Source organism: Ammospiza nelsoni, chromosome 2 (genome assembly GCF_027579445.1).
Source record: "Ammospiza nelsoni isolate bAmmNel1 chromosome 2, bAmmNel1.pri, whole genome shotgun sequence".
Lineage (NCBI taxonomy): Eukaryota > Metazoa > Chordata > Aves > Passeriformes > Passerellidae > Ammospiza > Ammospiza nelsoni.
Window position 1 is genome coordinate 27,792,892 of NC_080634.1, and position 24,067 is coordinate 27,816,958.

At 46.2% G+C, this 24,067-nt stretch overlaps 1 protein-coding gene across 1 annotated transcript; it reads left to right on the forward strand.

The window, feature by feature from the left end:
- The first annotated feature begins 7,326 nt into the window (after window positions 1-7,326).
- On the forward strand, window positions 7,327-19,020 carry UPK1B (uroplakin 1B). The gene is made up of 8 exons (XM_059491200.1): window positions 7,327-7,423; window positions 12,530-12,617; window positions 13,143-13,343; window positions 14,855-14,929; window positions 15,642-15,752; window positions 16,036-16,215; window positions 16,979-17,062; window positions 17,684-19,020. The coding sequence occupies exons 2-8, from the start codon at window positions 12,549-12,551 to the stop codon at window positions 17,732-17,734; spliced, it is 771 nt and encodes a 256-aa protein (XP_059347183.1). The 5' UTR covers window positions 7,327-7,423; window positions 12,530-12,548; the 3' UTR covers window positions 17,735-19,020.
- The last annotated feature ends 5,047 nt before the right edge of the window (window positions 19,021-24,067 follow it).

Here is a 24,067-nt window from a genome sequence, read left to right on the forward strand (position 1 = left end):
TGAAGTTTGAATAGGTGAGTAGACATCGGAGGGAAGGCTGTATTGCATGCAGGAAAATGGTCAGAGACTCAAAGGTTTTTTACAGTGTCTCAAATTTACGTAAACATCATGAACATGACAGTCCCTCTGAAGAGCAGATCGATGCCAGTTCAATCCTGTTATTGTTTATACAATATATGTATAAGTATACCCTGGGTCTAGCATATTATCCTGCCTCCTTGCAAGGAGATTCAGCAAAGGACACCATTGCCAGTTTGCTGAAACCCCATAGTATTGAAAGCAAGCCCTGCCCATTGCAGAACCCAGCTTTTGGCCCTGTTGCCTGAATTCCTTGGTAGTGTAAGAGAGCTATCTTGAGACACTCCTTGACCATGGTGTGATGCCATGATTAAAATATATGTTTGCCTTGGCAGATTGGAGCATATATGGGAGGAGTTTAGCAACAGCTCCCTACGTTTTGCCCCGTTAGATGATTAAATCTTTGTAAATTAAGAGCAAAGCCCTTTAGAAAGGTAGAAGCTGAGCTAACTTTTCCTAGTTAGCTTACATAGACTTCTTAGTAGTTGTTCTAAGCCTTCCTGGCTTGTCAGAAATTACATGTGGAAAAACAGTGTGGGAATAGCAGGTTATAGAGCATCTTGAACTAAAAAAAATAAAACCAGAATAAAATGTAACCTTGCCTGTGTGTGCCCATAAGAGGGCAGCACAGACCAGCTGAGCCTTTGCTAAAGGCTAGGCAGAGGCATGAGTAGCTACAAGCAGAGGCGAAAAGATGTGTGTAGAAGGGCTAGATGGCCTAAAGCACAAGCTCATCCATCATCCACCTGAAACTGAAACCCAGGTACAGGTCGGTACAGGCTTGAGTGGGTCAGACCCCAGGTGCACAGCAGGGTTTGAATCTCACAGATTTCTCAGGGAAGTTGCCTGTTAGATACTGGAACCTTGAAAGAGTTTCAGTGGAAGAATTTTGGACAGTGCCTACAGTTCTGTTAAGGCAATGAGTTGATGTGTGAGACATCAACCACACCCTTTCCGAGGCAGAGGCTGTCACCCCGGGAGCACAGTAAACTCGCCCCAGGCGGGTGCTATTTATTTCCATCACCGTGTTGCACCAGCCAACACCCCTCTGCTGCTCCCGCTCCTCCCACTGCCAAAACTGCTGTGATGCAGCTCTAACTGACTGTCCTCCTTCTTTCTGCTGGGTGCTCTAGCCCTCTGGCAAGGTGGATGGTGGAAATGCTGAGATAAATGAGACATATGCTTGCAGCAAGTGTGTTGGAAACTGGGTACTGACAGGCAACCATATGTAGATGGCAGTGCTCCACTGCCAGCCCTTTGTGGCCTCTGTATCAGATGCAGCTAATGCAGAGGAGGCAAGCAGTGGGTTTGGGAGGAATGAGGTGTCCCCAAACACTCTTCAATAATAAGCTGGAATCAATGTGAACAAGTGTCTTTGGCCCCTTGCAAACAAGGAGTAAATGTTCCCAAAAAAAGATCACTTCTTTGAAGCATGTTGTGGCTCATGACTGACAGAGGGGATTTTGGAAGAGAGGTTTTTAACCATCAGCAAGAACAATGCAGTTACTAGATCCAGACAGAACAGCTTGTTCCCAGTCTGTTAGGGGAAACTCAACTGAACCAACAGTAGTAAAGGACCATCATAGTGCCAAGGCTGTTTGGGAGTGGGATTGCATCCTAATGGCTGTATTGACATTGACATATGCTGCCTTTCAGAGGCCAGGTTTCATAACCAAGAGCAATACAGAGACACTATCTAGCAGATCTTCCCTGGACAGCCTTTTAAAGAAGCTATCTAAAAGGCAAGCAGAAAATTTCTGCCTTCTCAAAAGTCTTTTCTCCTGCCAAAGACCTCTGCAAATCCCAGGCAATCATTTGCCAAGGCATAAAGAGATTTCTATCCTCCTATGAGCCTTCCCTGTGAGCTCCTCCTCTATGAAGACAGGCTGCCAGAGGTGAGGTTGTTCCTCTTGGAGAAGAGAGGGCTTAGGGGAAACCTCATTGAAGCCTTCCAGTACAAGGGACTTATGAAAAGTAGGGAGAAGGACTTTTTATATCAGCAGGTAGTGATAGGAGAAGAGGCAATAGCTTGAAACTGAAAGAGGGCAGGTTTAGATTACATGTTAAGAAAAAATTCTTTACTCAGAGGGTGGTGAGGCACTGGAACAAGTTGCCCAGAGAAATTGTGGATGCCTCATCCCTGGAAGTGTTCAAGGCCAGGCTGAATGGGGCAACTTAATCTAGTGAGTGGCATGCCTGCCCAGGGCAGGAGGTCAGAACTGGATGATCTTTAAGGTCCCTTCCAACCCAAACCATTCTATGATTCTGTGGCCAGGCTCCTCTTCAGAGTGGGCTGGCCTGCCCTCATCTGAAGATGAGATGTAAGAGAACACCATGTCCCTTTTGCTGACCCTTTATGCCCTCAAGGGTGTTGGCTGTGGAGCGTCACTCTTGGGCTTGGCTCCCCTTCCCTGCCAGGGGAAACTCCTGCTGGTGGTAGGGGAGTCGGGGCACAGCTTGACCTCTGCACTCTCCCATGCTCCTCCGTGCTTGTTTTATCTTCTGCTTCTTCTGTGTTCAAAAATGTGACCTGTGGGCTGCTGAAAGACCTGGGTGAGATCAGCCGCTCTAAAATGGAAATCCTTTGGTCTGGATTTTCCTCTGCAGAAATTGGCCTTGGGCATGTGTTGAGGCTCTCCTACAAATTCCCTTCGTAGTCAGCACAGTAAGAGACATCCTTAGGGTGAGATTTAGAGCCCAAATCTCTCCCAGTGAGTACAAGAAGGCACCCTGAGGGTCTCCTTTATTAACAGTAGCAGGAGCCAATAAAGATTAATCTTTACAAAAATCCACTATTTCTCTATGCTTTTGGGTTGAGACCACTGAGGAAGGGAGCAAGAGTAGCTGGTCTAATTGTTAGCAGTGGAGTACCGAGATTTAATTTGTTATTGGCTTTACCCACTCGTGCAAATATTACTATGAATACTAGTCCAAACCTCCCTGGGGAAGCAGTTCCCTGCCTGACCTCAGTTCTTTATCAGACAGAGCAGCTTTCTCCAAGTTGTTTGTCCTTTCTGCTTGCTCAGGAGGAACATTCTCTTCTGAAAGGCTGAAAGCACAAATTTTCATGCAATCTCATGATTGCAGTAGCTTGGGCTTTACGCAACTACCCAAAATTGCAAGTTTTAATGATACTGAAATACAGATGTGGTTATAAGCTCATGAATAAAGCTACCCTACAAAATTGGGAAGATAAGGTGCATCCCTCTCTTAAACTCAAAAAACCCCAGTCCTTGAGAGTGTGCCCTATGAGCACTCTTCTTCGGAATGAAGAATTGCTAAATGCAAAACTCCAGGATTGCTAGCATCACAAAGGTGCTCGTATCTGTGTTCTCTGTAACACTCTTTGCCAAGGTAGCTGAAGTTTCAGACAGAAGTTACTGACTGCATTCCACATCATACTAAATATATATATATATACACAGTTCAGCATTTCAGCCTATATGTTTGCAGGTTTAGCTTGGGTGGTCAGCCCAGTGGCCCGGTGGTTTATCCTAACCCACTATAATTAGCCCATGGCTGTTGCTCATGGTATGCCATTTGTCTCCCCACACTCAGCCCTGTTTGGTAAACAATTTCAGAGACAGAGTTGCTCTCCCCTGATCTCACTAGGTGGTGTTCACTTATTTATTCTCTGCACCCCACAGTTATTCCTCTCTCTTGAGGCTGAGAGGTATAGAAGTGGCAAAAAAGGGCAAAAATGTTGCCAAAAGGGGGAGGCAGCTGTAGCAAAAGACAGGACTCCACTGGGGAGGCGGGATGCAAGGCTGGCAGGAGGCCAGGCCAGCTGCAAACCCAAGAGGCACCGTGACATCTGTCCCCCACCGCCTGCATCCTCACCCCCTGTGCAGCGGCACTGAGCTGGGAGAGGACACAGCCATTAGGAGTTCCCTTCTACTCTGAGGAGGAGCTGGCTCCTGGCCATGGCACGTGGAGGGCTTGGGTGGCAGGCACAAGCCTCAAACCCAAATCTGGCCCAGGGAAGGAAGGTCAAACTGCAGACTGGGAAGCAGCTGTTCGCAGCCCTGCCGGGAATGCAGGAGCAAAGCTGGGTGGCAGGAATTGGGTCTGGGGCTACCGGGAGCAGTGCCCTCAAGGAGGAGGCTGCTGGCCCAGCTGATGAGGTCAGGACTCTACCAGGAAAGGTGGCAGCCCCTCTGCAGTATGCTGCAACAGGGATGCTTGGCTTTACTCCCAGCAGTGCTGCCATGAACTTGCCACCATATACTGGAGGGACAATCATTTAAAAAGTCCTCTCCCTGGGCCAAACAGTGTGTGTCAAGCTGAACCTGTGCATGGGAGCACAGGCTTGGCCAACACTGAAGCCACATTGATGGGGACAAGGGATTTCCCAAGACTGGTCCTTCAGCCATGAGCTTTGATCTCAATGTACAGCACCTCAAATGCAGTGAGGAGCCTCCTGCTCATGGATGGCAGAGGCTCTGTCATGACACTGGCATGAGGGGGTCACAGAGATGACTCCTGGGAGTCTGCTACTTTGACCACAAGCTCCTTTTCCTCTCTGTGTGCTCACTCCCTCCCTAATTCCTCCCTCTCATATTATCTCAGCCTTAAATCATTATTTCCACGCTATGAAGAGAAGAAATTCAAAGGATTCAGGAAGATGGGAAAGTATTCTTAGAGGTGAAGAGTGGAACCAACACACTGGAACTAACCACAACATCTAATCAGCCCTTCTCAGCAGCTTTGGGCATCCTCTAGCATGCCTTCCATACCAATTTTGAATAAACACAGCATACTTTGTGACAGGCGTGTTCTAACTTTGCCCTGTCACCCGCTGAGCACGTAACAATAACCGAGTGATAGATCTCTTGAGAAATCCATTTTTCACCTCCATCCGAAAAGAGGCCAGGCTGTGGCTTCAGCATCTGACCATCCCTGCAGATGAAACCCCAAATGGCAGCATGTCTTCACTCCCAAGTCCCACTTTGCCTTTAACTTACCCGCAGCAGAGATGTGCACATATGTGCACACACGTGGCTGGATACACAAAGCACACACGCGTATGGGTTTGTGCCTGTGCACGTACACACGTCTGGTTCTGTGTAAGGGTGTGCACACTCAGCAGTCTGGAGCTTCCCATGTGCAAGAGCACACACAAATGCATGGATCTGTCTGTATAGAAGTGCTGGTCCATCTGAAGTAGGCCAGCACAGACACAGTCCTACAGGGGAGGCTAAAACAGCTGTAGGCACCCCACTGGAGGTATCCCTGGGGGAATGGGGGCTTCCCAGCCCTGGCTTGTCAGCCCCACTGTGCTCCCTCCCCAGACAAGGTCTCTGTCTGACCCTCTGCTCTGCACAGGCATTCATGTAAACTCATAGTCTCACCTTGTTGGCACACACCAAAAGAACTTCAAAGAAACAAACAAAACCCCCATTCCAAGCCTCTCCTTTCCTATATCAGATTTCTCTCCAGAGACCATAAAAAATATTCTTACCCACATTCTATACCAGATTAACAAACTGTGACAGCCAAATGGTAGCAGCAGCTGAAGGGTGACCACCACCCAGTCCAGCCTGACCCACTCTTCCAGCCCAAACAAGGATTCACTCTAACAGCTTTTTGCAGTGCCCTGGACAGGGCTACAGAGCTGCAAGAGCTCAGCTGCATTTGGGTTCTCTTCCAGCAGCTACTTTCAGTTCTGGTGATTGGCAAGGCTATGAACTTCACTGCCAGCTTCCCCTTTCTTCTCCTCTATTTCTTCGTCTTGTTTTCCCAAGACAGCATTTCCACAGTTGCAGCCTCTTTTCTCCTCCCAGATGAGATGTGATGGGATGTTTTACCATGGCAGGCTTTTGTCCAATCACTGCTCCAAGATCAGCCCAACTGTGATGCTCAGGAGATGGAGGCACTGCTTTTCCCCTGCCAGCTGCTCTCAGTGTCCAAGAAAAATGATGTGAGCCTGCCTTCCTAGAGCCCAGGACACCAGCTGGTGTGAAACACCTGGTCCCACCAGCATTGCCAAAATACGGGGTGGCAAATGCACCAAAATAGGCTGCATGGGTTGTAGGGAGCAAACTTAGTGAGCAAGGAGGTCTGAGCCATTTAGGTCTAGACAAATCTGCATCTGTATTCTTGAGGACCCAAGGGACTATTTTCCTGTCCCTTTCTAGTAGATCAGGCTGGCTGCAATCGATGTGTCTCCTTTTGCTTATGGCTGTGTTACCTCATGGAACTGGAAATGCCAAAAATACTGTCCTTTCTTCAGGGTTGAACCTCACACAGACCTCATGGGAGAGTGGGATCTCTCTTCAGTTGTCTACAAGTACCAAGAAATTCGTAAGACCCTTTAGTGAACCATGGCTCACTAATTTCACACCAAATATTTGCCAGGATTGCCACCAATAGGACATATAGATGTTAATTTTGTGCTTGTTTTTGACTTGTGATGGGCTCTAACATCATGGAACTCCCATTACCTTTCCCAAGCCTGTTATTTATTTGCTGGTTTTTGCATCAGCAGATGAAGAACAAGTACAACCACCTGTGCTTTTGCCAGAGACATGTTCAAGACACCAGTAATGTGAATCTTGACTTTTGGCAAACTTGTGCTGGAATGAGGGTGAGAGGGGAAGGTGAAAGACATTCCATTGCTATTGTTGTTCCTCAGCCATAGCTGTTCTCAGTTCATCACAGGCCAATGAATAGATATATCTGTACTTCATTTTGTTCTGTCTTAATAAGACTGACTACATGAAAAATCCAGAGTGCCCAAGGAAATGAAATATTCTCCCCACTTTTCATGTCATCCACAGTGTCCTGCAGAGTAGCCAACACTTACATTTCTGTTTCCAAAAAAAATCCCAAGCTGAATGAAACGAAAATGGATCCAACCCAAACAACTGGATCATTCCTGTGCTACATAATTAAATGAAAACATTAAAATTAATTTACTTTATTTTTCTATTCAGTGCATTCTTCTTATACCTACGTTGAAGCAGTGACCTAGCAATCTTCGTGTATTTACGTCCTTCCAACTTGCCCATTCTCTTTAAAGTTCAAGTGCCTCATATGAGTGACTCACTCATCCACCCTTTTGAGAGTATAAGAATAGAAATTCTTTAAAGCTTTGTGTTTTCAGCACAACGACATTCCGATATGATCTAAGAATCACAGAGACACCCTTCGGTCCCAGGAGGACTGGGGAACAGGTTTGGCTAGAAAAAAAAGTTTTCCTCATGTGATGGGCACCCCACCAATCACACAGCACGCTCCTCAGCAAACTGGGCTCTTTAAAGGGCGGCAGAGGTGGGAGAAAAGGGCCTTTTCAGCTCTGCAGGTGGGTTGGGGTTTCTGCTGGAAGCATCACGAGAAGAGAGCGGTGAGTGCCTTGCTTTGGTCATGGTCTTCCTCTTAAAGAGGCATGTGAGCCAGAAGTGTCTATTAGGAGAAAAGATAGCTCTTATATTTAATTTTTTTTTTATTTTAGTCCCTGGGCTGTGTTTGGTATGTGGGAGTCTGGTACCTGGATAAGGTTAACTGCATGAAATCATTAAGTATTTCAGTTTTCTTACCTCAGGCTGTGTCTTCTCTACGGCTATTTTAATTTGTTTCATATTTTTTCTCCTAAAGACTGGGGAGAAGGGAATGGAAAAATTAAATCTGTTGTAAATCTGAGTGTTAAAAGAAAAATAAAAAGGAAAAATTGTTGTAGAGGAAGATGAGTCTTGTAGTTCCCCCTCACTTGTGAAAATAGGAAAGTTAAAAAAACCTGCTTGTTTTGGCTGTGCTGAATTAATAAAGGAGAGAGGAAAAACCTACCTCCCAGCTCTACTTACAAGGTAATTATGCTTGATGATGATTTACCAGCCACACCACTGTTCACACAGGCTTCATTTCATACCAATCTCTTTGAAAGGAAACTTAATTAGTCTGTGACCCCTGCTTGATGCTGAGCTATGTTTTTGCTTTATTTTTCTCCTCTGGTAGCACAAAATAATTGTCTGCCTCTTCCATTTCTGAGTGTGGTTGACTCCTAGCACACAAGAAGTTTTCTGTCAGAGGTGGAGCACTGGGGAAAGTCCAGCAGGGCAGGAGGAGTGCATGAGTTTGTGTCCACTGGAGATGTTTGCTTTGAAATAAGTAAACAAATGATGAACTGACATTTGTAAAACATTCAGCTTCTTACAGTGGAGTTCAAGCGATTCATCATTAACATATTAAATTACTTCCTCCTAATAACTGTGTAATTCTCGAGGTGTCCCAAGCACTTGGAAAATACCTTCTTTTTAAGCCCCTTAGGGGATAAATTTTCCATCATAACCGATTTTAGAAAACCCCAAAAGTAAGTTTATTGCTGATGCATCGGGGTCCGCAGGCGGTCTGTGGCTCAGGGAGCCTTCCCATGGCACTGGCCCTGGCCTTGGCACAGCCTCCGGCAGCGGTTCCACCTGGCTGCCCTCCCTCCATCAGCGCCCAGGGCTGGCCCGGCACCTTGCTGCTGCCTGCAGGGACATGCTCTCCAGTGGGCTGGGACGCGAGGGAGGTGCCCAGGCTCCTGCCCCAGGCTGTGCGGGCAGAGAGCAGGATTCTGCTGCCGGGCAGCCGGGTTTGCTCAGCTGCGCTCGCTCGAGTGGGGCAGAGCCCGTGAGTCACAAAACAAACGCATCCTTTGTCTCTGCCTCCCTGCACCAGGGCATGAGAATGCAACGCCCTGAGCAGGGACGCTGAGGGAAAGGGAGGTGGCAAGGCGTGATGTGAAGCACATACAAGCCCCACCACCATGCTGAGAAACCTCCAGGAGTGGGGTGTAAAGCCAATGATGCTCACAGGGATGTTTTGGGATGTCCCTGTGTCACAGTGCTTGACAACTAGCACAAAATGCAAGGCAATCAAAATGCCACCTGGTTCTGTGTTGGGCAATGCCAAATGAATTCCTACCCATTGGTTTTTTTGGCTAGACATGGAGTAGAGCTAGGCTAAGAAGGGGGAATTAATCTGCAAGGCCACTGAAATCCTGTCCCAGGGATATATAGAAACAAGGTGTGGAGGCTTCAAAAGATTGACCAGCACCATGTGTTCGAGAGGTGCACAACAGACACTAAATCCCATTTGAATCCAGGAATTGTTGCCAGAAGAGTGTCCTTTCAAAGCCTGCATGAGGTTATCACCCAAAACACAAGGGCAGAAGCCAGCCTCTGCAGAAAGGAGCTTCTTTTTTGTCTCCCACAGTTGTGCTAAGGATCTCAGAGATACTGAGAGTAAAGGAAGTGAGGGGAGGTCAAGAAAGTTTCAAGAGCATGGAAATTATAGATAGTCTGCACCTTGTGGGGTACCAGGGGGAGGCAAAGCTGCCGCTTCTGGGCTCTGGCAGGCTCAGCTGGACCCCCATGAGGGTAAGGAGTGTTTTGGGGGTGTGAGGGGAGAGGAGAGAGGAGAAGTTATAACCAGTTGTACTGCTTGTGACTAGGAGGAGTAAGATGTGCCTCAAGAGGGACACGGGTTTTTGGTACAATGAGAACAACAGACACCTTTCCAAAGCTGCCTAGAGTATGGAGCAAAGTCTGTGGCAGTGATAATTGAATACCTCAGACCTAGATAGGTCACACCTAAATTACAAGGTTTCTAGGATGTGCTGAGGAACACCAGGTGAAGGTTGAAATTCCAGGACCTGGCTGCCTTCTTAGTGGAAGTTTCGGATAAAGGTTACGGCTGAAGTTCCAGTTTCCTCAGGGACTTCCTTGAAGCCCAGGAAACTGCATTTGGGTCATAACACTAATTTTAACAAGCCCAAGAAGAAGGCTTCTCTACCTCCAAATGCATTTGTGCCTGTGGGCAGCTGTGTCTCTGGGGGTTGGTGGAGGGCTGCCCACCACTGTCACTCCCAGGGGTGCCTGTGAGGTGTCTCTGTGCACAGCCTGCCTCGGGCACGCCAGCCAGGCTGGCCTCATGGCTCTGTGGTCATGCACCTGTGCCTAGTGCTGTGCAACCTGCTCTTGCTGAACACAGCTCACCTCCGAGGCATGAGGAGCAGAGGAAAGCTCCTGGTCTCCCACAGCTTCTCCTCTGGGACATGTTGGAGCATTGGCTCTCCAGCTGCCCAGATGTTGTCATGGCTTTGGAGCACCTGCCTGGGAGGTGCTCTCATTGCTGATGGTGATACTGGACCACCTGCAAGGGAGAGGAGGTCAGACAAGGGGTTGACCCACGTGGCACAGGTTAATAAAGTGGAAACCAAGAAATGAGCTCCTTTGGCCTGTATCACTTGGAGGCAGAGGGATAATTCATAGAAATATGGCAGGACTGGGAGTTTTTAGATCTACAGTACATCCTTCCCTTTTCCTCTTCTTGATCTCTCTGCTTCCCCCTGCCCTGCAATCCCATTGAACTTAGTTAAGGTATGGGAGAACCTTATGTTGTCAGGAAGCTTGCCATTTTCCAGCTGATACCTGTGATGGTGACTCTGTCCAGCTTTCCTCACAGCCATAGCAGCTCACTGGAGGTGGGCTCACCCCAAAAGAAGGGGCTTGCTCTCTCCAAGCTAATATAACTGCAATAATACCTGCCCAAGGGAGACAGGAGTGAGCCAGGTTCTGCCTGCCAAGGAGAAGAAGAAAGCCAGCTTGTGGAGAGGCAAGAGCTTGGGCTGGATGGACAGCCCATGTACAAGGTGTCAGTGCTGTTGTTACCCTGAACAGGGTAACACATTCAGCCTTGCTTTATACAGTGCAACTGGAGCAGACCCACTTTTCCATGTAGCAGTCAGAGTTTACCTGCCTGTGTTCAAGCAGGAAAGAGTTCCTTGCTTTTTGGATTGCTGCCTGGCTTGCAATGTCCCTTAGATGACAATAACTAAAAGGTTTTTTAGCATCTCTGGGGTTTGCAGGACACAGGCCCATGAGACAGGCAGTGTTCTCTCCAGCTCTCAGATGAGTGGGAGACCAGGATTCCTCTTAGATTTGGCAGACTCTGCAGTGTTGTATTACAGAACACATGGCTGAACATTGGTCAGACTCAGACCAGACCTGCAAGACAGCCCCTGGACACCCTGGCTTGTCAGGAAATTTGGCAGGGATGGAGATCCAGGTTGACCTCACGAGCCTGCCATTTTCAAATATAGATCACAGTTTGATGTGTACTGGGTCTGGCCTCCAAACACCCAGCTGGGACTAAAAAGTCTTCTCAACTTAAAAATAATGGCCGCATATTATTAAAAAATTCCTACACATGTTATCATACAAAAATACTCAGGCATTGCCAACATAATGGTGAGAGCTCTGGAGATGTCTGCATGCCTAACCCTCACACCACTGCAGAGAGAGCGGTACAAAGTGCTTGGTTTCCATCTGTCGCTGTTGGAGGTCCTGCATACCCCAAGAAGGGCAGCTGCTGAGGAGGCAGGAGGTGGCATTTTTAGACATCTCACAATGTTCTGTTCCTCAGAAAGCTCCCCTTCCTTGACAGCTTTGTCTGCTCATATAACCCAACATCTTCTTTGAAGAATCAGGAAGTCAGTGGCCCTAGCAAAAGAGAGACACAAGTGCAGGTACTCAGGCAGAAGAAGGACGTTCAAGCAGCTATTGCTCAAGCTGGGCTCACTGCAGCCTTTCTTTCCTCATTTATACCTTCTTAATCACTTGGTAAATGCAGTTGTCTCAGGGTTGGTGGTTTTTTCCCCTTACCCTCTCCATGCACACATCCCTTTCAAAGAAAACCTTGGTGGGCTCTGGTGTCTGAGTTTCTTTCTCCAAGAGCTCTCACACCTCTGACTGATGCCTTTATGCTGCTCTCTCTGGAAGGGGATGAATTTGATGCAGGGCACCTGACTCTAGACTGCAGGATATAAGCATTCTCAGGAATTTGGTGGGAGTGCTACTTGGCCTGCCTCCCATGAGCCAGCTGCAACCTGAGCTGTCCCTCTCTCCTCATCTTCCTCCCTCATACCTGACTTGGGGCACTCTGCTCCCATTCCCAGCACGGGTGGGAGATGGGGCTGCTGGTAGCAAAGCCCTGTGCTGAAGGTGTGTGTGGGATACAGCCAGAGCACCGTGGTTACCAGCTCAGTCCCGTGGTAGTGCTGCTCAAAATGGCCCAGGATAGGAATGGGGGTGAAGTGAGGGTGCTGAACTTGCTCCCTCTGCATCCAGATGCAGCTGGTGTTTCAGGCCAGGTAGAAATTACACCCCATGGGCAGAGGTTGTTGTGAGTGCTGTTGTGAGGATGAAAACCCTCATCAAGAGAAAGCTGCAGACACCAGCTGTCCCCAAAGTGGTCCCAGTCTTCTGTAGCTCCAGTATCAGGGAGAGTCTGAGTTAGCAGATTAACACCTGGGGAGGTCTCCTCTGAAACTACTACAAAGCAAGGGATGGGAGGTGTACAGACAGGCTGGCAAGTTCTGTCTGTCCTTCTCCTCATGGATAATTTGTATTTCTGATTGAAGTGTATTGTACCAGTGATTTAATTGAAGACTGTATTTGTTGTTTTCTAGGTTGCATGAAGAATTAAAGATGGCGAAAAGTGATGATTGCATGCACATCTTGCAGGGTCTGTTAGTCTTTGGGAATGTGGTCATTGGGGTAAGTGAAGTGGAACAAGAATGGGTGGAGGCTTCCTTCCAGTATGACACTTCTTAAAACAGCAGTGCTCCCTCTTCACTTGTGAAATCCACACTTATATGGTGTATGTAAAGCATGAGAGAAGAGGATAAGGAGAGCTGTCCTAATGATCAGTTGGGTGGGAAAGGGACAGCAGGGGCAGATCCACAATACCATGATGGATGCTAGGGGAAAAGCCTTAGAATTGTCAGCAGGAGCAGACCAACATTTTTCCAGCCACCTCCCTCCTATAGTAATGGAAGGTTCTGTTCATTCTTTCTTAACATCCTCAAGTCCTGGGCCTGACCTCTCAGATCAAGGCTGGGTGAGATTTGCCTGCAATTCTTCTGTGAAGTCCCAATATAAGAGATTGTAGAGCTGGGCAGAGGGAGCTGGGTAGCTCCCACTTGGCAGGAAGTTGAATTAAAGGAAAGCAGCCTACACCTGTTTCTGTCTTTGCTATTTCTTTGGGGAACCTTGAGCTAATGGGTTTCTTGTGCTTGCCAGATGTGTGGCATTGCCCTGACAGCAGAGTGTATCTACGTTGTGTCCAACCCCCATGGTGCCTACCCTCTGCTGAAAGCCACAGAAAGCAATGGCATCTACGCTGCCGCCTGGATTGGCATCTTTGTCGGCCTTGCACTCTTTGCCCTGTCTATCCTTGGTATCATTGGAGTCATCAAGGCTAGCAGGACCTTGCTATTGGTGGTAAGCATAGCAAAATTTACCTTCCTATTGCTGCCAAACTGAACAAACACTGCCTTGGTGTCCTGGTCACCTTGGGGAAACAACCAATGAGCAAAGACAGCTTTTATACTGATAAGGAGCCGAAGGTTCTTCTTGGTCATGGCTGTGGTGTCCCAGAAGGTGACTCCTGTGAAGACTCATGCCCAAAAAGCCCCTGAACCAGGCTGAGGGAATAAATGGAGGTAATCACAGTGAAGGTTTGACTGGCTTGACCCTGACCTTGCCCTGAAGCAATGCAGGAGCACTTGTACAATCACATGTAGCTGGGATGTGGTTTAGATCCTTGTTTCTCCCCACCCCTTACTGTTTTTCAGCTGTCATGCACTATTCAGTTTAGGAGTTGATAAGTAATGACTTCTGTACAAGGCATTAGTGAGTGTCAGGATACCAAATATGGGTGCAATGAAGAACATAAGACATCAGCAGGCAGGCAGAAATTACAGGGGTGGGGACAGAGCTTTGGATAAGCCAAAGACAAGGTTAAGATGTGGACAAATCTCATTGCAATGTCTTACTTAGTCATTTAGTATGGCAGTGGCAAAACTTAATTGGTGTTTTTATTAACGAAGGGTAGAGATGAAAACTCTGAAATGAGCTCTCTTGTGGATTCCTGTGGGGTTGCAGGGTGTCTGTTTTAGACAAGAGGAACTCAAAGATCTGAACCTTTGAGCCAGGGAATATGCCAGAAAACAGCTGAGGAAACAGAATTCCCTTAACTCTGAATTTTGGTGCCTGAGCTTAAACCAAAGGCTCTGGTTTAGGATTTATGAGAGGATACAAGGGACAGAAACTGAGGTAAGTAGGGAAAAAATGCCTTAAATCAGAGAATCCCACATTATATAATGTGGGAGGAGGAACAGATACATATGAGAACTCCAAAGAAAAAATGGAAACTGTCAAAGGGATTATGCTGGAAAGAGAAACGAAAGAGTGAAGGACACTATGAGAGGTGACCCTTGTAATCTGTTTTCATGAAGGATGATTGCTCACAATGTAGGAGTGTTCATGAAATCTGATGATGAAAATCAGGGTGATCTGAATGATGCCCTAAGCTGCACCTTCCCTTTCCCCAAAATACAATTCTCTCCTGCCAGGAGTGAACAGCTTCCTGCTGAAAAGCTTAGAGCTGGTAAGTGGAAGTGAAAGGAGGACACATGACACAAACATGGGTTGCCAATGAGACACAACAAAGAAAAGGACAAAGTATTTTCTGTGGAGGCAGGGCAGTCTTAATGCCACGAGGTTCTGATGAAATCTTGTCTGTGATGTGGAGAGCAATTCCAATCATTCACCTTCAAGAAAGCAGATCGCAAATTGGAGCAAGCACTGGGAAGGGCTACGAGATCATTCAGGCTGGGTGAGAGGGAATACGATAGCCTGGCCACCTTTGCATCAAGTAGAGTTTCTGGCTTAATCTTGAAAAAAATGCTGAGCTGTTTCTCCAAGAACCCATTCTGCTCTTTCTCCCACAGTACATCATCCTGATGCTGATCACTTTTGCATTTGAAATGGCTTCTAGCATCACAGCAGCAACTAACCAAGACTCAGTGAGTATTTCTTTTCTCATGTATTCTTTTAACTTTGATGAGAAACACAAGTTCTAGGGCACACAGTCACCCTGTTCAGTGTAGTAAATATGATGGTACAGTGTAAACTCACAGGACTACTGCTGAGCAGAAGACAATCCCACAAGGAAAAACTCCAACACCATTATTCTAATCAAAGAAATAGCTTTGTTGTTTTGAACATAGTTTTGTTATTTTTAACATTTTAAAATGTTTAACACCTTGTGGTTGAGGAAATAATAGTGTGGGTTAGTTGAATCATCAATAGAGTGTTTAGTCTTTCAGCTACCCACTGATTAATCTATCATACACAGAGAAGAAAATCTTCAGCTTTGCCCCAGGCAATGTTACTGGTGAGGGAAAGATTACATGGATTATTGGAGATACTGTGGGGAGGGAAATTATTTGTGGTGCTTTAGTTCCAACATACCAAATGCAATCCATAGCTTCTGCACAGCTCTTGTGGTAAACATCTAGTAGTGCCTGCTTGAGATTTTTAACTTTGCTGCTCCTGCTCCTCAAATCCTGCTCTTTATTCTCATGTGTAAAGCCAGAGGAGAAGCAACATTCCTGTTCTCCAGCAGGACTCTGAAACAAGAAAACAACCTTCCCCAGATAACCCTGGATTTGCTTTACATGGCCACTTATTTACATAGTTTCTGCATTTTTCTCTGTTGTTGGTTTTTTTTTGTAGCTAACTCCAAATGTCTTCCTGAAGCAAATGCTGGAGAGATATCAGAAGTCAGAGCCAAACAATAACAGTGACAATGAGGTCACAAAGACATGGGATGAACTCATGCGTCAGGTAACAACACTGAAAAGTCACTAATTATTAAATGCTCTGCAAGCCTAGAATTTCAATCCTCCTTGGGGCTGCTGGATAATAAAGAGGATGGCATCTGCCTTGAACCTTAAAGAAAGTTCTGGCACACTCCCCCTTTAGCTCATTTATCAGACGGCAGACTGTCAAAGGCAGGCACTTCAGAAATCTCCCCCATAAATCTGTGATTAATGCCTAACCAGTGTGCTGACACGTGCAGGGCAGTGCCCTGGGCCCACAGAGACCTTTCCCTTGTGTGTCCCTGCAGAACCACTGCTGTGGGGTGAACGGCCCCTCCGACTGGCAGAACTACACGTCTGCCTTCCGCAGCACGCACAGCGACGCCGACTACCCCTGGCCACGGGCGTGCTGCGTGCTGGATGCAAAAGGGCTCCCTGTCAACCTCAATGGCTGCAAACTCGGAGTGTCTGGCTACTACAACAGCAATGTAAGATCACCTCTGCTTTTTCCACTTAGCGTACATCAGCGCCTTGCTGGAAGGGAAAGAAACCTTTCTCCTTCACTGTAAGCTACAGGTGTTCAGAAGCTTTCTGGATGAGAAGAAATGCCTGTAGAGTCCTGGCCATGTTGCTGAACAGGACAGGAATTTTTTTTAGGATAATGTCTTTCCTGATGGAGAGAAAAATCTCCCAAGCCACTAGTAAGAATTGACATCTCTAACATGTACATGGACAGTAGCTAAATCAAACTTAGCCCAAAGATGACAGTATACAATATGAGTAGGCAAATCAGCAGTTCTCCTCCTCAAGGAACAACTTTTCAGTAGACCATCATGTCCTATTCACTAGGCTGCTGAGTCATGAGCATCAGCTTCTGCACTAGCTTGCATTTCTAGAAGGCATTCAAGCTTTCAAATTTTCTTGACGCTTCTTGATTCTGGAGGTCAATTCTGTGTCAGCTGTGTTTGGTTATCTAAGTGTACTTGGCAAGTGATGGCACAGCAAGTTGTCCTTGAAGTGTGTGAGATGGGTCTACTTTGTATTTGGAGCCAGAAACAGGTGGGTTATCTGCAAGTTGTCAATAGGCAGTGTAGCTCTGGCTTGGTTTTTTGAGACCCTCTGAGCTACCCAAATTGCAGTAGGAGAGGAGCATGCCACCATGGCACCTCAGCCTCTCTCGGGGGTGGATATGTTTGTCACCTTGCAGTGCAGGCTCATGGCTGGTGTTCAGTCATCCCTGTTGTCTTTCAGGGTTGTTACGATGCTATGTCTGGGCCAGTGAATGCACATGCCTGGGGTGTTGCCTGGTTTGGCTTTGCCATCCTCTGCTGGACTGTAAGTACTTAATATTTGCCTTTATTTCCTCTTCTCTTCTCTTGCTGTTCCACACCCAGTTGGGTGGAGGTGGATGACAGCACTGACGCATTTAAAATATCCATAGATTATCGTCATTCATTCATCACAAATGTGCCTGTAGTCTGCTCCACAAGGGCTACATTTACAAGTTCCCCTCCATTCTGGCTTCCAGAGGTGGGGAATTAGATGGCCTTCCAGCCTGCCATGGCCTGCTGCTACCTGCTGCCATCTCAGCAATACAACACAGCAAACACAGCTTGCAGATGCTTCTTTGTGAAGGGTATTGGATCATCAAGATAGCTAATTGAGCTAGTAGTTTGAAGATTTTGTATGAATGTATTCAGTACTCAGGCTTCAGCAGCTTCATGACAATCCCCAGTGAGCAGAGCGATAGCCAAATAGTTACAGCTGCAAGTATCTTCTTTCTTTACTGTGTAGCTTCTGTGCAGACAAAAAACTTTTAAGATCCTCTGCCTGAACAGGCTTTGATTTTCAAGAATTTCTTTTACTCTCTCCTACCAGTAGGACTAAATGGGGCTGGGGGAGGGGTGGAGAGCAGGAAATGGGGGGCAGAGAAACTTAACAGTGTTGTCATTTCAGTTCTGCGTCCTCCTTGGCACCATGTTCTACTGGAGTGGAATAGAATACTGAAGGCCTGGTGTCCTCAGTGCTGTCCTGAAGAGCCATGTGAAACTGCATTTTTTTGTCTCCCACTCCATTCTCCTCAGGCCATGGAGGATTTGAAGTTTTCCCACTACCTCTCCTGCATATACTTTTGCCCCTCCAAAAACTTGACACAAAGAAGTGATGACTGCAGGAAAGAATCTTCTTGTCCCTGCTTTGCCCCTTGTTCTGCAGCCTTAATGCCTCCTGCCTGAAGTACAATCCTTCTTTCACTGTGCAAGAAATCCTGGAGCATAAGATGAGGGGAAAAAAGTGATCTGCTTTGTTCTCTGATGACATCAGTAAAGAAAATGCCATATACACTTGGTCCAGAAAAATGTCTCTCTAAAATTTGTTTGAATGTAAATTATAACGCTCCATCAAGGGGAATGGGAGCAAAACTGTAACCTCCTGTGACCAATAAGGACAGATGCTGCAAGGGAAAAGACTGCAGATCTCTCTGTTATATTCTACTGATCAACTTCTCTTGCTGGTCTCTGTCACCCTTGCCTTAGAATAAGGCAAATTCTCTGAGCATTTAAGTGTGTCAGCAACAAAAACATGTCACAGATAGACAGTCTGTTGCTAGTCAAGCCCAAGAAAAGGCTAGCTCACTCCTCAGCACTATGCTGCCTATATGCAAGCCTACCTCCTGCCACTGACGAAACTACTGCATGTGCTCCTACCTTCTGAAGTGCCAGTCCAGGAAAAGCTCCACCTGCTAACAAGCAGCTCCTTCAAAAAAGCTGTTCTCTACTTTGCACAAGATTTCATGCATCTACGGGCCAGAATTTGTGCAGAACACAGGGGGTTCTCTGCTGCAGTTGCCTTTGCAAATGTGGATGTTCCATGCTCCTGGTTTATTATGCTTCTTGCTTTAGCTACCTGCGTATAAATGGTCACACTCCCTGTGTCATTCCCCTTCCATGTCCCTGGATCAGGTAGGACAAATGGCAAATAATGGCAGTGAATAACTCTTGTGAAAAAATGCAAGCAAGGAGCTAACTGAACCAAACCCAGTCCTTGCATCAATGCTTGCTGTTTCCACTCAGTTCAATAAAGGCTGTTTACTTTGGCCCAGACTGAGCTGGTGTCCTTCCTAGTGAATGCTTCAGTAGTTAATGTATTGTGAGAAATGTGCTCCTCTGTAGAGTGTTTTAAGGTGAAGCCTCTTCCATAGATGTACTGGTTCATGTCCTGATGCTTGCCATCTGCCTTGATTCTTTGTTTTTGTATATTCACCAAAATACTAATTAAAAAGAAATGGAAGTGAATTTTTTCTCTTGTTCAAGATTGTGTCTTTGGGAAGGGAAAACAATGAACATCTGTGTCTAGGACATGTGGGGCAGGGCAATGACAGGCTGTAACACCCTGCAACAGCAGAAACTCAGCAGCCAAATAATTCCTTGCCAGAGTGATGAGGAAGAGGAGGAGGCACATATAAGGGTGAAGAGATGAGGAAGAAAGGTTGAGTCCCTGCAACACAGAAGGAGCTTTCTGTATGACTGTGCCTTCAGAACTGACAATCCTCACGGATCAGCCACTCCCCTGGTTCAGTGGTGTGGTGACTGTCTTGGAGACCCTGGACTCTGAGAAATTCCACAAGGAAATTAGTCTTCAGCACTTTTGTTGTGAGACTTGAGTCATGGATTGACCATGCAGATCATGTATGTCAGTGATTAAGGTTTGGTTTTCTAGGGGGTGAGGGGGAAGTTTGGTGGTAGGTTAGGTTTCCTTACGTTTTAGCTTTCATGTTTTTCTGATTCTGCACTGCTTTAGTGTGTAGCAGTTCTGAACTCCATATTAAGGGACAGTAAGCTCTCTTCACAGAGTAGGTAGACAAAACAATTCCTTTTCCAGCTTGGGACCGAGAACAACCAACCCAAATTTCAGGCCCAAGAGCATAAACAACAGTGGACTGAAGAGAGAAAAACAAGATGGGACTTATAACCTAAAGCTATAGTTGGACAATTAACTCCAATATGCAAATGGATCAGAACTTATAAAAATGAGAGACCCTGTGACCGGTCATTCATTTTTGTGACCATTTTGGTTCATCTTGGGTGTAGCGCTGGCTGGGCTCTTGTACTGCCCTATGTGCATCCATTGAGGCCTTTTAATAAATACCTACTTTATTCTTTAACTCCATCTAGCCTCTGTTCTAGGTCAGCCTTCACAAGGCATCAGCAGAGTTGGGTGTTTTTATGTTTATCCTGCTGAAAGCTACAGTAAAACCTAAATGTAAAGAAAGCTAAAGAGAATCAGCATCTGCCAAAGTTAGGGAGCAATGGCAAAGACTAGGTTCTCTGCTACTGGCCAGAAACTGCAAATTCCTGCCAACTGCAACAGCAGAGAGGAGAAAAATGGAGCAGGAAGGACACAGCAGGCACAGAGACTCTGTCCTTGCTCAGCCAAACACCTCCAATAACTCTTGGTCGTGGATAGGTGCCCGCCTGCATAAGGGCCTCTTGCTTGAGTTTTTTTCTGAAACTCAAGCAGCTCTGCAAATGGGTGAAACAACTGGCTCTGGGACCTTCCAGAGGCCAGCAAGGCCTTCTGAACATGGATATCACTGGACATTCTGCCTGGAGAAAACTGTAGGACCACAGAAGCTGGTAAGATCAAATATTATTTTTCCTCCTCTGGTCTTTTGCTCCACCTAAGTGTGGTATGATTACAGCATTGCATTTGGTATAGAGGAAAGTGCTGCAGGATTTTGAAGGAGAAGAGAAACTGGCAATACTTTAAATAGACTGTTGCAGTATTAACTGCTCCAACCAGTTGCAAATTATACCATTGACCTATTACATAAATGGCAGCTCAAGTCAATTCAGTTTGGGTTCTTCAAATTTGCTTTTTGCTTCTTAAGCTTTCCCTCCCATTGCACTTGATGATTTGTGTACTAAAAAAAATAAAAGCTGTGACCAAGTAAACCAGGCAATGGTGGATGAGTGCAGAAGTTCCAAGAATGCCACAGTGCATACAGAAAACCCCAGGTTTATCTGCCTGAACTAAGGGAGAAGGAGAGGATTGGACTGATGACAGAATTATGTTGATTAGGGTCATGAAAAATCCTGCTGAAAAATCAGAAAAATCTGTGCTTCTGAAGGTTTATTCCAGCCTCTGAAATTACCTGAGGTGCCAGGGAAAGGGTGAGGAAGGGATGGAGTCTGTGACAGGAATGGTGGTGACCAGGCTTAGGTGTCAGCTGAGAGTTGTAAAAACACCCTGGTCATTCTCAGCTGTTAGGATTGCTTCCTGAAGGCATGGATGTATGTGGGCTTCAGAGCAGGCAGTGTGCATGCGTGCATGAGAACTGCTGCACTAAGACATTCTGCTAACACAGAATGAAGGGAAAAAATTCTGCAGGTGAAAGTCATTTGGTTTGTTTGCAGATTTGCTCTGTGTATTCGTTCTCTACAGGTGTGAATATTCACAGTTCTCTCATGGCAATAAAAGCACACTTCAATTCTCTCATGGAGCTACCAAATGTATTTTTAGATTAATCACTTACTGCAATACTCCCAGCTCTGAGAAATCAAGAGTCTTGTTGAGAAGCACCCTCTGTTCATAGCTGATAGAGTGCTGTGTCCTCCAATCCAAAAAGAATCCCACATGCTGCCCTCCCACCCACACAGAAATGTAACCTGGTGTTTTTCACACTGCTGAATGTTTGTTGCTGGCAGTACTGAAGGTGTCTGTTCCTTCAGGCAATGGGGCATTGTGGGGCTGCCTTTGTGTATTTTGTGCCTCAACCCCCATTTTTCCAAGTTTTCCTCCCCCTTCCTCCTTTCCCCTCACTTCTTCTGTAGGAGACCTCTTTGCACAGACCCTTTCAGGCCCTGTTTTTCTTTACTTTGCTGGTTCATGTGTGACATTAAATGGCCATTATGTGCCATACTTACATCTGGCTACCCACCTCGCTGGGAAAGCTAGGAACCAGGCTGACAGTGTTGTTCTGTACCTTCTGACCTGGGTGATTTATTCCCTTTCCCACTCACTGCACTGGCATCTTAGTTTTTCACATTCCTTACAACAGGGACTCAAGCCAAGCAAATGTTTATTGGGACCAATGACCTAAAACTAGCTCCTAAATGAATCCTCCTCCTCCTCCCAACCCTTGGCAGCCCTGCCCTCCTTGGCAACTGGGAAATCCCCTGCCACGTGTGGTATGCTGGGAACCTCCTGCAAGAGCTCTCCTGCCATCTCAGGCATCTTTCGGAGATCCCGCTTTGGGAGGAGCGGATTGTGACTGCTGAGGGCTGATCTTCAACAGGGAAAAAGGTGAGGGTGTTTCTGCCTTGCTTCTGAGGTGAAATTACATCACAGGCAAGGTCATGTGCAGTTCTTGCACGATCACCAGTTGAGATAAACCCTGCAAGAGAGACAAGGGATGAGCAGTGAGCTGCTCTGGCTACACAGGGCGGCTGCTCACTGTGAGCCAATGCAAGACTTCCTTGTTTTTCCCAAAGCAATGCTCACCTTTAGCAGGGTGCTGTGGCTGGCACAGAGGCTGGAGACTGTGAATCCAAGTCACTCTGTAAATAACCAGCTTAGTCCTTTTATACTGTCTGACCCTTGATATTTAAAGTAAATTATCTCACAGTGAAAAAAAAAAAAAAAAAAAAAAAAGTAAAGCAGTTTGTGAGCACTATTTTTTCTATTTTTTCTGATTTCTTCTTCCTGATCTCTGTGAAGGAAGAGGAAAATAAAATGTTACCTGATATTCTTCAGACTGGTTCAACTTAATCTCATGGCTGTTGGGTGTCGGGTTTTTTTTTTCCTTTTTGGATTTTACTTATCTAGAAATTTCCTCTGTTGAATAATCATCATGTGTGTTATTCTCCTTTCTCCAGTTCTGGTTGTTCCCATGTTTGTGTGCCTTGTGGTTCTTTCTTAAGCAGCTACAAAGTTTTTTTTTGAAGTCATTTCCTCTCACTGAATTCAAATAATTCCTGGTCTTTTCAGATAAGGAATTTAAATGACAGAGAAATGTACCCTCTGCAGCAGATGTGCTATGGAAGAAAACAGGTCCCATTTTAAGATGGATCTGGACCCAAATTGCAAACATAATTTCTAGGAGTTGTCTAGGTTTGCAAAATGTAGCTCATCTCACACTGCAGTTTGCTAAAAAGACATACAAAAATATGTTTCATTATGGAATAAGGCAAACATTCAAGTTTTAACACTCACACTGTGTCTGATGCCCTCAGAGAGGGCATCAGGACTTGGGCAGATCTGAGCTTTACAGATCCCATTCATTTCTAATCCTTAACACTGAAACTGTTCATCCTTTACCCTTGTGGTGAGGCACGTTCTTTGAATAATTTACTCTGTCCAGATGCAAAATGAACTCAGAAATCTGACTTCATTTCTCTATTCTTGGCTGTTACAATTCTGTTCCTTTTGTTGGTGGTGGTGTCTTGTGCCAGTCTCCCTTCCCTTCCCTGCACTGCCTGCCTCCCCTTTGCTGCCAGCTGACCTTTACCCTCATCCAGTGGGATTCCAGTGGGATTCCAGTGGGATGTCCTGCTGCCCAGAGCTGCTGGACTCCTGGGTTGCACTGGGGATGTACGAGACGCCAGTGTCAAATGCTCCTTGGTTCTGGCTAAGGTTGACTCCTGGTTAACAGCCAGGTTGGGAACTTGCTTAATCCTGGTTTTGGCTTAGCTGAAAGTATCCCAAATGTTGTAGCTGTGGCTTCCAATACAACCTACACAGGGTACTGCCCTGAGTCAGGCAGGCAAATGAAACTGGCTGAAAATGTTCAAGCACTGCCATGTGTTTAAGCACCCTGATTTAGGGCACAGTGCCAGTGCAGCAGGAGCAGGTCTGCAGTGTCCCTTTGGCCTAATTTCTAATTTTTGTAACCATGGGAATGCTGTGGGGCAGTCTGAGGTTCTCCCCTTGCCTTATGGCCAAGTCATTGCGAGACTCTGTGGCACAAAGAATGGGAAAATACTGGTTCTCATACAGCACTCATAATTGGTCCTGGCTAACAACAATTCCAGAGTTCAACAAACATGGTTTTCTCTCTCAATTTGTATGCCAGTTGCCATGGTAAGCAGGAAGCACAAGCCAGGCATTTTCCTAAAGGGAAACTGAAGTCATGAAGGAGGTAGGAAAGGGAGTCAAGCCCTGAGTTCTGCTGCTGAGTAGGAAAAAAAATATTTCATTTAACCTGATGATTCATCTGCCTTTTAGGGAGAACAGTGATCAAGCTGCACTGCAGACACATCCACTGAGGCTAAAAGCACAAAACACTCCTTTTTTTTCCCCTCTCTTTGATCCCAGGATGGAATAAGGGACACATAATACCAA